The sequence below is a fragment of the Rhinoraja longicauda genome, chromosome 6 (assembly GCF_053455715.1).
Source record: "Rhinoraja longicauda isolate Sanriku21f chromosome 6, sRhiLon1.1, whole genome shotgun sequence".
Classification (NCBI taxonomy): domain Eukaryota; kingdom Metazoa; phylum Chordata; class Chondrichthyes; order Rajiformes; family Arhynchobatidae; genus Rhinoraja; species Rhinoraja longicauda.
The window spans coordinates 42774521-42787824 of NC_135958.1; the positions used below are offsets into that span (position 1 = coordinate 42774521).

The 13304-nt window shown below is 45.0% G+C and overlaps 1 protein-coding gene across 1 annotated transcript in view; it reads left to right on the forward strand.

Annotated features, from left to right (window-relative positions):
* The window catches only part of zcchc14 (zinc finger, CCHC domain containing 14), a 149356-nt gene that overhangs the window by 79323 nt on the left and 56729 nt on the right, over positions 1-13304 (forward strand). The window contains exon 6 of the mRNA XM_078400866.1: positions 5240-5334. Coding sequence (XP_078256992.1) covers positions 5240-5334 — 95 coding nt within the window. The remainder of the gene's footprint in view (positions 1-5239; positions 5335-13304) is intronic.

Genomic DNA, 13304 nt, shown 5'->3' on the forward strand with positions numbered 1-13304 from the left:
TATCAAAAGCTTTCTTTCCAACCTTGCATGTGTCTCCACTTTCAGGGAACTGTGCACTTGTACTCCTAGATCTCTCCACTCTACAATATTCCCTTCCCATTAACTGTGAAGATCCTGTCCTGGTTTGACTTCCCAAAATGCAACACCTTGCACCTCTCTACATTGATCTCCATCAGCCATCCATAGGAGATGTAACACCTGTCCCTTTACCTCCTCCATCGTTTCCATCCAAGGACCCCCGAGGTTCACTTGCACTTCTTCTCATCTCATCTGCTGCAACCAGTGTTCCCGATGAGGCTTCCTGTACATCGGCGAGACCAAGCATAGATTCTGCGACCTTTTCACTGAACATTTGGGCCACTGGATCTCCCGTATGCTAACCATTTCATCTCCCCTTCCCTTTCCCACACTGACCTTTCTGTCCTGGGCCTTCTCCATTGCCAGAGTGAGGCCGCATGCAGACTGGAGGAACAGCACCTCATATTCTGCTTTGGGAACTTAAAATCCAACGGTATAAACATTTTATTCTCCAATTTTAGGTAACCACAAACTAACCCGCCCCATATTCCCCCCCACCTTTTCCTCCCCTGTGCCTCGTCTGGACTCTCACCATTTCTCCATCCACTCATGGATTTTAGGAAGGCATTTGATGGTCCCCCATTGTAGGCTGATCTAAAAGGTTAAGATGCACAGGATTAGTATTTTTTAGTTTTGTTTATTATTGTCACGTGTACCGAGGCACATTGAACAGCTTTTGCTTGCATGCCAACCAATCAAAGAAAAGACTACATGAATACAATCAAATTATCTACAATGCACAGAAAAAGGATAACGGCTACAACATTTAGTGCAAGGATATAACATTGGAGTCTGATAAAGTCTGATTAAAGATGGTTCCAAGATCTCCCATGAGGTAGATGGGAGGTCAAGACCGCACTCTAGCTGATGAATGGACCATTTAGTTGCCTGATAATAGCTCCAAAGAAACTCTTCGCAAATGTGGAGGTGTGTGTTTTCAAACTTCAATACCTCTTGCCTGATGGGAGAGGGGAGAAGAGGGAGTGAACGGGGTGGAACTAGTTCTTCATTATGCTGGCAGTCTTGCCAAGGCAGCATGAAGTATAGATGGAGTCAGTGGAAGGGAGGCTGGTTTGTGTGATGGTCTGGGCTATGTCCACAACTCTCTGCAATTACTTGTGGTCTTGGATGGAGCTGTTCCCAAACCAGGCTGTGATGCATCCCTATAAGATTTTTTGGCCATAGCTTCGATGTGGCTGGTCCAGGACAAGTTGCTGGTTATATTTATTCCTAGAGAAATGTGAAGTGTTCGACCATCTCTACTTTGGCACCATCAATGTTGACTTGGGTGTGTGTGACTTCCTGAAGTGAATGACAATCTCCTCTGTCTTGCTGACATTAATGATTTAGTCGTTTGAATTCAGAACTGGCTTACTGATAGTAGACAGAGGATAGTGGTTCTTGGACAATATTCAGACTGAAAGTCTGACCTGTGGAGTTCTGCGCTGGTACCTCTGCTGTTCTGCAATTACAACATTTAAAGCATTTATTTCAGATTAACTTCAAATTAGTAGTCATATTTTAATGTTTGCAACTTTATGTTGGAAGAAGTCTGTTTAAGAAACATTTTGTTTCTTTGTATTGGCTCTGTTTTTATTGCTGCAAGAAATCCAGTATCTTATTGTTATTAGTAAAGATACTTCCCTCTTCCAGGGCTCTTCAGATATAATATCAGTACCAACAGCTAATGATATGAACAAAACAATTGGAATGCTTAATGCTGTAGAAAAACAAAGATGGATTTTCCTATTCAACAATCATGACTTAAATTTAAATGCATATTACTAACAATTTTTTATGCATGAAAGTCAGTTCAACAGTTTTTTGTTGACACATAGACATAGACATAGAAAATAGGTGCAGGAGGAGGCCATTCGACCCTTCGAGCCAGCACCGCCATTCATTGTGATCATGGCTGATCGTCCAACCCGTGCCTGCCTTCTCCCCATATCCCTTGATTCCACTAGCCCCTAGAGCTCTATCTAACTCTCTCTTAAATTCATCCATTGATTTGGCCTCCACTGCCCTCTGTGGCAGAGAATTCCACAAATTCACAACTCTCTGGGTGAAAAAGTTCCTTCTCACCTCAGTTTTAAATGGCCTCCACTTTATTCTAAGACTGTGGCCCCTAGTTCTGGACTCGCCTAACATTGGGAACATTTTTCCTGCATCTAGCTTGTCCAGTCCTTTTATAATTTTATATGTTTCTATAAGATCCCCTATCATCCTTCTAAACTCCAGTGAGTACAAGCCTAGTCTTTTCAATCTTTCCTCATATGACAATCCCACCATCTTAGGGATCAATCTCGTGAACCTACGCTGCACTGCCTCAATTACAAGGATGTCCTTCCTCAAATTAGGAGACCAAAACTGTACACAATACTCCAGATGTGGTCTTACCAGGGCCCTGTACAACTGTAGAAGAGCCTCTTTACTCCTATACTGAAATCCTCTCGTTATGAAGGCCAACATGCCATTAGCTCTCTTCACTGCCTACTGGACCTGCACGCCAACTTTCAGTGACTGGTGTACAAGGACACCCAGGTCTCGCTGCACTTCCCCCTTACCTAACCTAACACCATTGAGATAGTAATCGGCCTCCTTGTTTTTGCCGCCAAAGTGGATAACCTCACATTTATCTATATTATACTGCATCTGCCACGTATCTGCCCACTCACTCAGTCCAGGTCACCCTGCAACCTCCTAAAATCCTCTTCACAGTTCACACTGCCACCCAGCTTTGTGTCATCTGCAAACTTGCTAGTGTTGATTCAAATTCCCTCTTCCAAATCATTAATATATATGGTAAACAGTTGCGGCCCCAACACCGTAGCCTTGCGGTACTCCACTCGCCACTGCCTGCCATTCTGAAAAGGACCCGTTTACTCCTACTCTTTGCTTCCTGTCTGCCAACCAATTCTCTATGCATGTCAACACCCTACCCCCAATACCATGTGCTCTAATTTTGCTCACCAATCTCCCGTGCGGGACCTAATCAAAGGCTTTCTGAAAGTCTAGATACATTGGCTCCCCTTCATCCATTTCACTTGTCACATCATCAAAAAATTCCAAAAGATTAGTCAAGCAAGATTTCCCTTTCATAAATCCATGCTGACTTGGACTTTTCCTTTTCCTGCTCTCCAAATGTACCGTTATTACCTCTTTAATATTTGACTCCAGCATCTTCCCCGCCACCGATGTCAGGCTAACTGGTCTGTAATTCTCCGTTTTCTCTCTCTCGCTCCTTTCTTGAAAAGTGGGATAACATTAGCTATCCTCTTCTTCTTACGTTTGAAGCAGCAGAAATTATATAACGCCCTCCAGGCGCTGTAGCCAGTGCAATGTGCTGTTGTCGAGGGCCGTGAAGTCTACCCCTCCACCAGGGGGACGGAGGACAGTGCAGTCGAAAATGACTTGCTGCGCTGTTTGCTGGTCTGCTCCACACACGCAGGCTGCTGATGGACGCAACCCCCAACGATGCATGTTGGCGTTGAACCGGCCGACCCCTGTGCGGAGCCGGTTCAGGGCGACCCACTCTTTGCGGAGCATGTCCGAGCCGGGTGGGGCTGTGGTGTGCGGTGCGACAGTGAATTGAGGAGATCGCGATGTCTGTTCCCAGCTGGTTCTCCTTGCTCCTAGTATGTTGAAACCGGAGCCACCGAGGGTCGCTGCATGACGGGAGAAAGGGCGACGAGATGACAGGCGTTGAGGTCCCAGTTGCTGTGAATCCTGGGCGAGGTGGTGCAAAGGATGTTTGCCGTCCGTTGGGGCCTTGCACACCAGCCTGTGAGTGAAGAACTCTCTGCGAAGCTTGGCGGGTGCGATATCTGCGAGCACCGGCAGGAGATCCGTCGGAGTAGGGCATAGGCAGCCAGTGATGATCCGCATGGTGTCGTTGAGCTATCTTCCAATCCACAGGAATTGAACATTGGAAAATAAACACCAATGCGTCCACTATTTCTAGAGCCACCTCCCTGAGGACCCTGGGATGCAGATCATCAGGCTGAGGGGATTTATCAACCTTCAGTCCCATTAGTCTCCCCAATACTATTTCTCACCTAATGCAAATTTCTTTCAGTCCCTCTACCCCCCTAGATCCTCTGTCCTCTAGTACATCTGGGAGATTGTTTGTGTCTTCCTTAGTTTGTGTTTTCCTTAGATCCGAAGTACCTGTTCAACTCTTCTGCCATTTCCTTGTTACCCATAATAATTTCACCCATGTCTGCCTTCAAGGGACCTACATTTGACTTTGCTACTCTTTTTCTCTTAACATATCTAAAGAAGCTTTTACTGTCCTTCTTTATATTCTTGGCCAGCTTCCCCTCGTACTTCATCTTTTTATCCCGTATTGCCACCTTCTGTTGTCCTATGAAAGTTTCCCAATCCACTGGCTTCCCGCCACTCTTTGCTGTGTTGTACATCTTTTCTTTTAGCTTTATTCCATCCCTAACTTCCCTTGTCAGCCACGGTTGCCTCCTACTCCCCTTAGAATCTTTCTTCCTCTTTGGAATGAAATGATCCTGCGTCTTCCGGATTATGCCCAGAAATTCCTGCCATTGCTGTTCCACCGTCATTCCTGCTAGGATCCCTTTCCAGTCGACCTTGGCCAGCGTTCCCTTCTCAATTCTCCTGTCTTTGGGGTTTCCGAGGTTCCCCTTGTCGGCAGCGGCCCACCGGGTCTTCGTTCTCGGTGGCCGTCCTTGTTCTCAGCCGGCCAATATATCATTAAACAGTTTGCATTTATAATTAATAAAGATTTACTAGTCATCACCTATGAAAACCTAAATGCTGAAGAGTAAAATTTTCCTTTTAAATTATGTGATTTTAAAAATTCCTGTCAGATTCTGGAGCTAAATTACGATTGCAGGCATTCAGTTGCTCTGACACCTTTTTATGTTTCTGCTAACATTTACAGATTACAATAACAATTTATATCTTTATGTTTTATACTTTCCTTACTGTTTGTGTGGCTTTTGAGAGTAAAATTCGCAATATACGATCATGCTCATTATGTCTTCATTCTCAATAGGACCAATATTCAATTTTAAAGATTCTGCTATCTTCTCAGTCTTTGAAGCTAACAATAGAAACTAATTTTAACTGAATATTTCAAAATAAAACCATTCTTGTATTTATTTTGCTGAACTTGTATTTTTGTTAGATACCTGCTATCCTTGCCGCCTCATATGATCAAAATTGACCACATACAGAAATTTTTCAGCACTACCACAGTTAATCAGACCAGTCAGCATCTGAGTAAGTAAATTGATTCAGTTTTGGTTTATGTTTTCACCTTTCCGTTTATACATTTAGCAGTCAGGCATTTGTTGTTCTAGTAGCACAGATTTTGGAAAATTGTTCCTGATCGTCTGTATATAGGATGCCTGTAAGCTTAGAAAATTGCCATCCAAGCACCGTGACATGAAATGGCAGGGAATCCACTCTTCGAGGTCTCGTGTGAAAATTTATTTTTTGCACTGAACAATGCCTTAACTGGAAGGGTTGAGTTGCTATGAGTTGAAATGTGCCCGAATTCAACTGGTCCAATTTCACTATGTTTTATTTTTCTAGAAAGAAATGGAAAAATACAGCATGGAAACAGGTCCTTTGGCCCAACTCACCATGCCAACCAATATGCCCATCTTAGCTAGTCCTATTTGCCCACATTTGGTCCATATCCCTCTAAGTCTCTCCTATCCATGTACTGGTCCTAGTGTTATCTTTTCTCATATTCCAGATGCAGTTATCTTTGTTGAGGAGTATTCTAAATGGCTATATAATACAGGGCTCTGTGCTTTATGAGCTTTTCCTATGTGCACACAGAGGCATATGGCCTCTGCTGCTGGAGTATTATCAACTCACTAAAAGGGGTTCTCTGATTTGCCCAAAACTTGCTGAACTGTTTATGCAAAGACTGTCCATTATAAATTGTTGTGGACCGGCATTTTACAAACTTAGGATGACATACTGGGGACACACTGATGTTTGGTTCAGTCGCAGCAATAGCTGCAAGGGGGAAAAAGCTCCATTGCATATTGACAGGCTGAAATTTATGTTTCAAAACAAGCCCTCAACTGTTTATTCAAAGAATGCATGTAAAGGAAAATTGATATCAAACTAATGTAATGATATAGATAGCATGTACTGAGAATGGTGGCACTTGAGTGCACTGTATTATGTACTTGAAAATTTTATGAATAAAGTAACATTTTTGCAATTAAAAAAATGATATTCTTTCCTTTCCCTTATTGAAGATGTCCTCAGGGTCCCAAGATCTCATCTTTCTACCTGGCTGTTACCCTTCATTTCACATAATTTCTCCCATTTCTCACTCCCCAGCACCTCCCAGCCTCTAACCCGATCAGCCTCTGGCCTGATCATTTTCTTGATGGGCTCAAACTGTATAAAGAACGACCTTTGTGCACATAGATGCATTACCATTGGCCATGTGCACAATGGAATTTTGTTGCTGGGTTGCATAAAACTGACCCTGTCCTACCCCAAAGTATCTCATTATTCTCATTATTTGTGAAGAGGAGGAGACCAGATGTTTCCCATAGGTGACAAATAATATTATCAGCATTGCTGAAGATAGGCACAAAATGCTGGAGTAACTAAGCAACAGTAACTAAGTAACTGTGCTGCAGTAACAGGCAACATCTCTGAAGAGAAGGAATGGGTGACGTTTGGGGTCAAGGCCCTTCTCTCCTGGTGGAGAGCATATTGACTGGTTGCATCTTGGTCCGGCTTGGAACTCAGATGCCCAGGAACGAAGGAGATAACAAAAGTGATGGACACTTCCAGTCCATCATGGGTGCTGACCTCCCCACCAAAGGGACTGATAAGAAGTCCTGCCTCAAAGAGACAGCCAACATCATCAAGGGCCCACAACACTCTTGCCAATCTTTCATTACACGCTCTCCTTGGGGAAGAAGCTATAGGAGACCGAAAACTGTGATCTTCAAGTTCAGGAACAGTTTTGTCCTAACAACCATCAGCCTCTTGTACACAACAACACCAACTAAACTACGAACTGTCTTGATTGCACTATGGACATTTTTTTAGCACTAATGATTTATTATGTTAAGTATGAGTACTCTGTTTACAGACCTGTTGTGCTGCGACATGTAAGAATTTTATTTTTCCGTTTTCAGTACGTAAACTAAACTCTCTTGAAGACTTGAAGTATAGCAGATAAAAGTGAACAAGTTTGATGAAGAGGAAAAGGTACAGAAAAAGTAGATGGGAGGAGGAGGAGGTAGACAGGTGGTGATGAAGGATGGCTCTCTCTTGGGATGGTTATTAAAGTCATAGAGTGATACAGTATAGAAACAAGCTCTTCGGCCCAATTTGCCCACACCGGCCAATATGTTCCAGCCACACTAGTCCCACCTGCCCGCGTTTGGTCCATATCCCTCAAAACCTGTCCTATCCATGTATCTGTCTAATTGTTTCTTAAATGTTGAGATAGTCCCTGCCTCGACCACCTCCTCTGGCAGCTTGTTCCATACATTTACCACCCTTTTGTGTGAAAAAGTTACCCCTCAGATTCCTATTAAATCTTTTCCCATTCACTTTAAACCTATGTCCTCTGGTCCTCGATTCATGTACTCTGGGCAAGAGACTGTGCATCTACCTGATCAATTCCTCTCATGATTTTACACACCTCAATAAGATCACTCTATTCCTGCGCTCCAAGGAATAGAGTCCCAGCCTACTCAACCTCTCCCTATAGCTCAGACCCTCTAGCCCTGGCATCATCCTTATAAATCTTCTCTGTACCCTTTCGAGCTTGGCAACAGCTTTACTATAACTTGTTGCCCAGAACTGAACACAATACTCTAAATGCGGGCTCACCAATGTCTTATACAACTGCAATCTGACCTCCCAACTATATTCAATACTCTGATGAAGGCCAATGTGCCAAACGCCTTTTTGACCACCCTATCTACCTGCGACTCCGCCATCAAGGAACTATGCAATAGACAATAGACAATAGACAATAGGTGCAGGAGTAGGCCATTCAGCCCTTCGAGCCAGCACCGCCATTCAATGCGATCATGGCTGATCACTCTCAATCAGTACCCCGTTCCTGCCTTCTCCACATACCCCCTCACTCCGCTATCCTTAAGAGCTCTATCCAGCTCTCTCTTGAAAGCATCCAACGAACTGGCCTCCACTGCCTTCTGAGGCAGAGAATTCCACACCTTCACCACCCTCTGACTGAAAAAGTTCTTCCTCATCTCCGTTCTAAATGGCCTACCCCTTATTCTTAAACTGTGGCCCCTTGTTCTGGACTCCCCCAACATTGGGAACATGTTATCTGCCTCTAATGTGTCCAATCCCCTAATTATCTTATATGTTTCAATAAGATCCCCCCTCATCCTTCTAAATTCCAGTGTATACAAGCCCAATCGCTCCAGCCTTTCAACATACGACAGTCCCGCCATTCCGGGAATTAACCTAGTGAACCTACGCTGCACGCCCTCCATAGCAAGCACTTCCACTCTTGGATCTCTCTGTTCTACAACACTCCCCAGAGCCTTACCATTCGCTGTGTAGGTCCTGCCCATGTTAGACTTCCCAAAATGTAACACCTCACCAACTTTATTGGTTAAAGTTTCTTCAGAAAATCCCACTCTATATGTGACAAATTCAAGCAAGCAGGGAACCTCTTTGGTGATACAAACACCTCGTGAACTTTGCATTCTATGGTTGCAGGAGACTGTGAAGCAATGGAGAAGCTACAGAGAAGGCATCACTATCTACTTACCTAAACAATCCCAGTTTATAAAATACCTTTGAGGTATCATTAATTGCAATCAACTAGCTTCAGTTAGGATACTTGTAGAGAAGTGCAATGAGTACATTTTCAATACCTGTAACTGTACTGCCATCTACCATCTACATAAGTATTGGTCAGAATGAGAAAAAACTGAGGTGAGAGAGACACCAGAATCCCCAGCAGTGATCCCTGCAGACCTCCTGCCAGATTGACACCCTCCCATCACTACTCTCTGTCTTCTATGGGTAAGCCAAATTCCCAAGTCACCATAGATTTCACGTAACTTAGCATTCTGAATCTGCATACCATAAGAGACCTTGTCAAAAGCCTTACTAAAGTACCTGGGGGCAGCGACGGCGCCCGGGCCTCTGGCACGGAGTCCGGCCCTGTTGCTCAGAAGGGTAGGGAATGGAAGAAGAGAGCGATAGTGATAGGGGACTCTATAGTGAGGGGGTCAGATAGGCGATTCTGTGGACGCAGTCGGGAGACCCGGATGGTGGTTTGCCTCCCTGGTGCCGGTGTCCGGGATGTGTCTGAGCGTGTCCAAGATATCCTGAAAGGGGAGGGAGAGGAGCCAGAGGTCGTGGTACATATAGGTACCAACAATATAGGTAGGATAAGGGAAGAGGTCCTGAAAGGAGAATTTAGGGGGCTAGGAAGAGAGTTAAAAAAAGGACTAGGTAGAGGATTGAAGTGCAGGACCTCTAAGGTTGTAATCTCTGGATTACTCCCTGTGCCACGAGCTAGTGAGTATAGAAATAGGAGGATAGAGCAGTTTAATGTGTGGCTCAAGAGTTGGAGCAGGGGGGAGGGATTCGTTTTTCTGGATAATTGGACCTGTTTCTGGGAAAGGTGGGAACTGTATAGGCCGGACGGTCTCCACCTTAACCAGAGGGGGACCAATATCCTGGCGGGGAGGTTTGCTAGCACTGTTGGGGAGGGTTTAAACTAATTTGGCAGGGGGTTGGGATACAGCATGGAGCTAGTATAGGGGGTGAGGAGAAGGAAAATATAGAGGAAAAAACTGGTCAGATTGGGAGGCAGAACAAGAATGCCCCAGCACAATGGGGTAGGGCAAGTCTGAATGGCATTTATTTTAATGCAAGGAGTATTGGAAGCAAGGGGGATGAATTGAAGGTGTTACTGAACACATGGGAGTACGACATTGTTGCCATTACGGAAATATGGTTGAAGGAAGGGCAGGACTGGCAGCTCAATATTCCAGGATATAGAATCTTCAGGAGAGACAGAGAGCAGGGAAAAAGGGGAGGGGGTGTTGCAGTATTAATCAAATAATCTATTTCTGCTGTAAGAAGGGATGACATATTAGCGGGTTCCTCAAATGAGGCTATTTGGGTGGAATTGAGAAATAGAAAAGGGGCATGCACCTTACTGGGTGTATACTACAGACCCCCAAACAGTCAGAGGGAAATAGAAGAACATATTTGTAGGCAAATCTCGGGGGTGTGTGAAAACAACAGGGTAGTAATAGTAGGGGATTTCAACTTCCCGAATATTGATTGGGATAGCCAAAGTGTCAAGGGCCCTGAGGGTGCAGAGTTCCTAAGGGTCATCCAGGAGGGCTTTTTGAGCCAATATGTTGAAAGTCCAACAAGGGAGGGGGCGGTATTGGACTTAATCTTGGGAAATGAGGCCGGACAGGTGGCTGAAGTGTCAGTGGCAGAGCATTTTGGTGACAGTGATCACAATTCAGTGATATTTAAGGTGGTAATGGAAAAGGATAAAGAGGGACCAGAGGAAAGAGGAAAATTTCTAAATTGGGGCAAGGACGATTTTAATCTGATAAGGCAGAAGTTGGCCCTGGTGGACTGGGATCAGCTTCTCGTGGGGAGGACCGCATCAGAACAGTGGGAGTCATTCAAAGCAATAATTGAAAAAGTACAGAGGAAGCATGTTCCCCTAAAGTTTAAGGGTGGGACAAACAAGTCCAAGGAACCTTGGATGTCGAACGATATAGTAGGATTGATTCGGAAAAAAAAGGGGGGCTTTTGGAAGGCATAAAGAACTTAAGGCACAGACATCATTAGAGGAATACAGAAGGTGTAGGGCGGTTCTTAAAAAAGAAATTAGGAGAGCAAAAAGGGCCATGAGATAGCACTAGCGGGCAAAATAAAAGAAAATCCCAAAGTGTTCTATAAGTATATCAAGGGTAAGAGGATAACGAGGGAAAGAGTGGGGCCCATCAGGGACCATAGTGGAAAGCTGTGTGTGGAGCCAGAGGATGTAGGAGATGTTTTAAATGAATTTTTTGCATCTGTTTTTACGAGGGAGGAGGGCGATGCGGACTTAGAAATGGAGCAGGAGGGTTGTGATGTTCTTGAGCATATTGCTATTGACAGGGAGGCAGTGCTGGAGGCTCTGGCAGGCTTAAAAGTGGATAAGTCTCCGGGCCCTGACGAGATGTATCCCAGGATGCTGAGAGAGGCAAGGGAGGAGATTGCGGGGGCTCCGGCACAAATTTTCAGAGCCTCTCTTGCAACAGGGGATGTACCGGAGGACTGGAGGATAGCTAATGTGGTGCCATTATTTAAAAAGGGCAGTAGGGATAAACCTGGGAACTACAGGCCGGTGAGTCTGACATCGGTGGTGGGGAAGCTGCTAGAAAAGATTCTGAGGGACAGAATCAGTCTTCACTTGGAGGATCGAGGGTTAATTAAGGATAGTCAACATGGCTTTGTTAATGGAAGGTCGTGTCTGACTAACTTGATTGAATTTTTTGAAGGGGTGACCAAGGACGTAGATGGGGGTAGTGCAGTGGATGTGGTATATATGGATTTCAGTAAGGCTTTTGACAAGGTCCCACACAGGAGACTAGTCAAGAAGGTAAGAGCCCATGGGATCCAGGGCACCTTGGCAAAATGGATAAAAAAACTGGCTTAGTGATAGAAGGCAGAGGGTGATGGTAGAAGGTTGCTTCTGTGACTGGAGGCCGGTGTCCAGTGGGGTGCCGCAGGGATCGGTGTTGGGTCCCTTACTGTTTGTAATCTACATTAATGATCTGGATGTCAACGTACAGGGCATGATCAGCAAGTTTGCAGATGACACAAAGTTGGGGGGGGGTGGTGAATAGCGAGGAAGGGATCTGCAAGCTGCAGGAAGATATAGATGAGATGGTCAGATAGGCGGAGCAGTGGCAGATGGAATTTAATCCTGAAAAGTGCGAGGTGATGCACTTTGGCAGGAATAACTTGGAGAGGGTGTACACCATGAATGGAAGGACCCTAGGGAAGACAGGGGTACAGAGGGACCTTGGAGTGCAGGTACACAAGTCCTTGAAGGCAGCAGGACAGGTGGACAGGGTGGTCAAAAAGGCATATGGGGTACTGGCCTTCATTAGCCGGGGCATCGAATATAAAAGTAGGGGGGTAATGATGGAATTGTACAGAACACTGGTGAGGCCACAGCTGGAGTATTGTGTACAGTTCTGGTCACCACATTATAGAAAGGATGTGATAGCTTTGGAGAGTGTGTAGAGGAGATTCACCAGGATGCTGCCAGGGATGAAGGGCCTCGGCTATGAGGAGAGACTGAGCATACTGGGGTTGTTTTCCCTGGAGCAGAGAAGGCTGAGAGGGGACATGATCGAGGTGTACAAGATCATGAGGGGCATAGATAAGGTAGATGGCGGGGAACTTCTTCCACTGGTGGAAGGTTCAACAACGAGGGGACATAGATACAGGGTAAGGGGAGGGAGGTTTCGGGGGGATGTGAGAAAGAACTTTTTCACCCAGAGGGTGGTTGGAGTCTGGAACTCACTGCCTGGGGTGGTGGTGGAGGCGGGAACACTCACAACGTTTAAGAGGCATTTGGATGGGCACTTGAAATGCTACAACATTCAGGGCTACGGTCCAAATGCGGGAAAATGGGATTAAAATTAGACTGTGTTTGGTAACGGGCGGCGCGGACACGATGGGCCGAAGGGCCTCTTTCTGTGCTGTAGGACTCTATGACTATGACTCTAAAGTCCATGTAGACAATATGGCCTACTCTCATCAATCTCCTTTTGTTTTCTCATTATGCATTGTTCACTCTGCATGGGTATCCCACTTCTGACACCATGTTTTGTAATTAATCCATTATTAGGTGAACCACAAAGCATTTATTGAAACCCATGCAGAGTGAACAATACATAATGTTGCACTCCTGGTATCAGCTTACAGACAGCCTACCAAACTAAAGGGACGAGCAGGCTGTTATCAGTGACTGCAGTCCTATTCAAATCCCGGACTGGAGTACCTGATGGAATGTGTATCATGCATAAGATATGTGGTGACGGTCATATTGACTGAGATAAATGTGGTTGATCTACACCTTTGACTTCTCATCAAATAACCCAATCAAGTTTGTAGGTCATGATATTCCCTGGACAAAGCCACGCTTGAAGTCCCAATTAGTTAATTGTCCTCCAGGTGCAAATAAA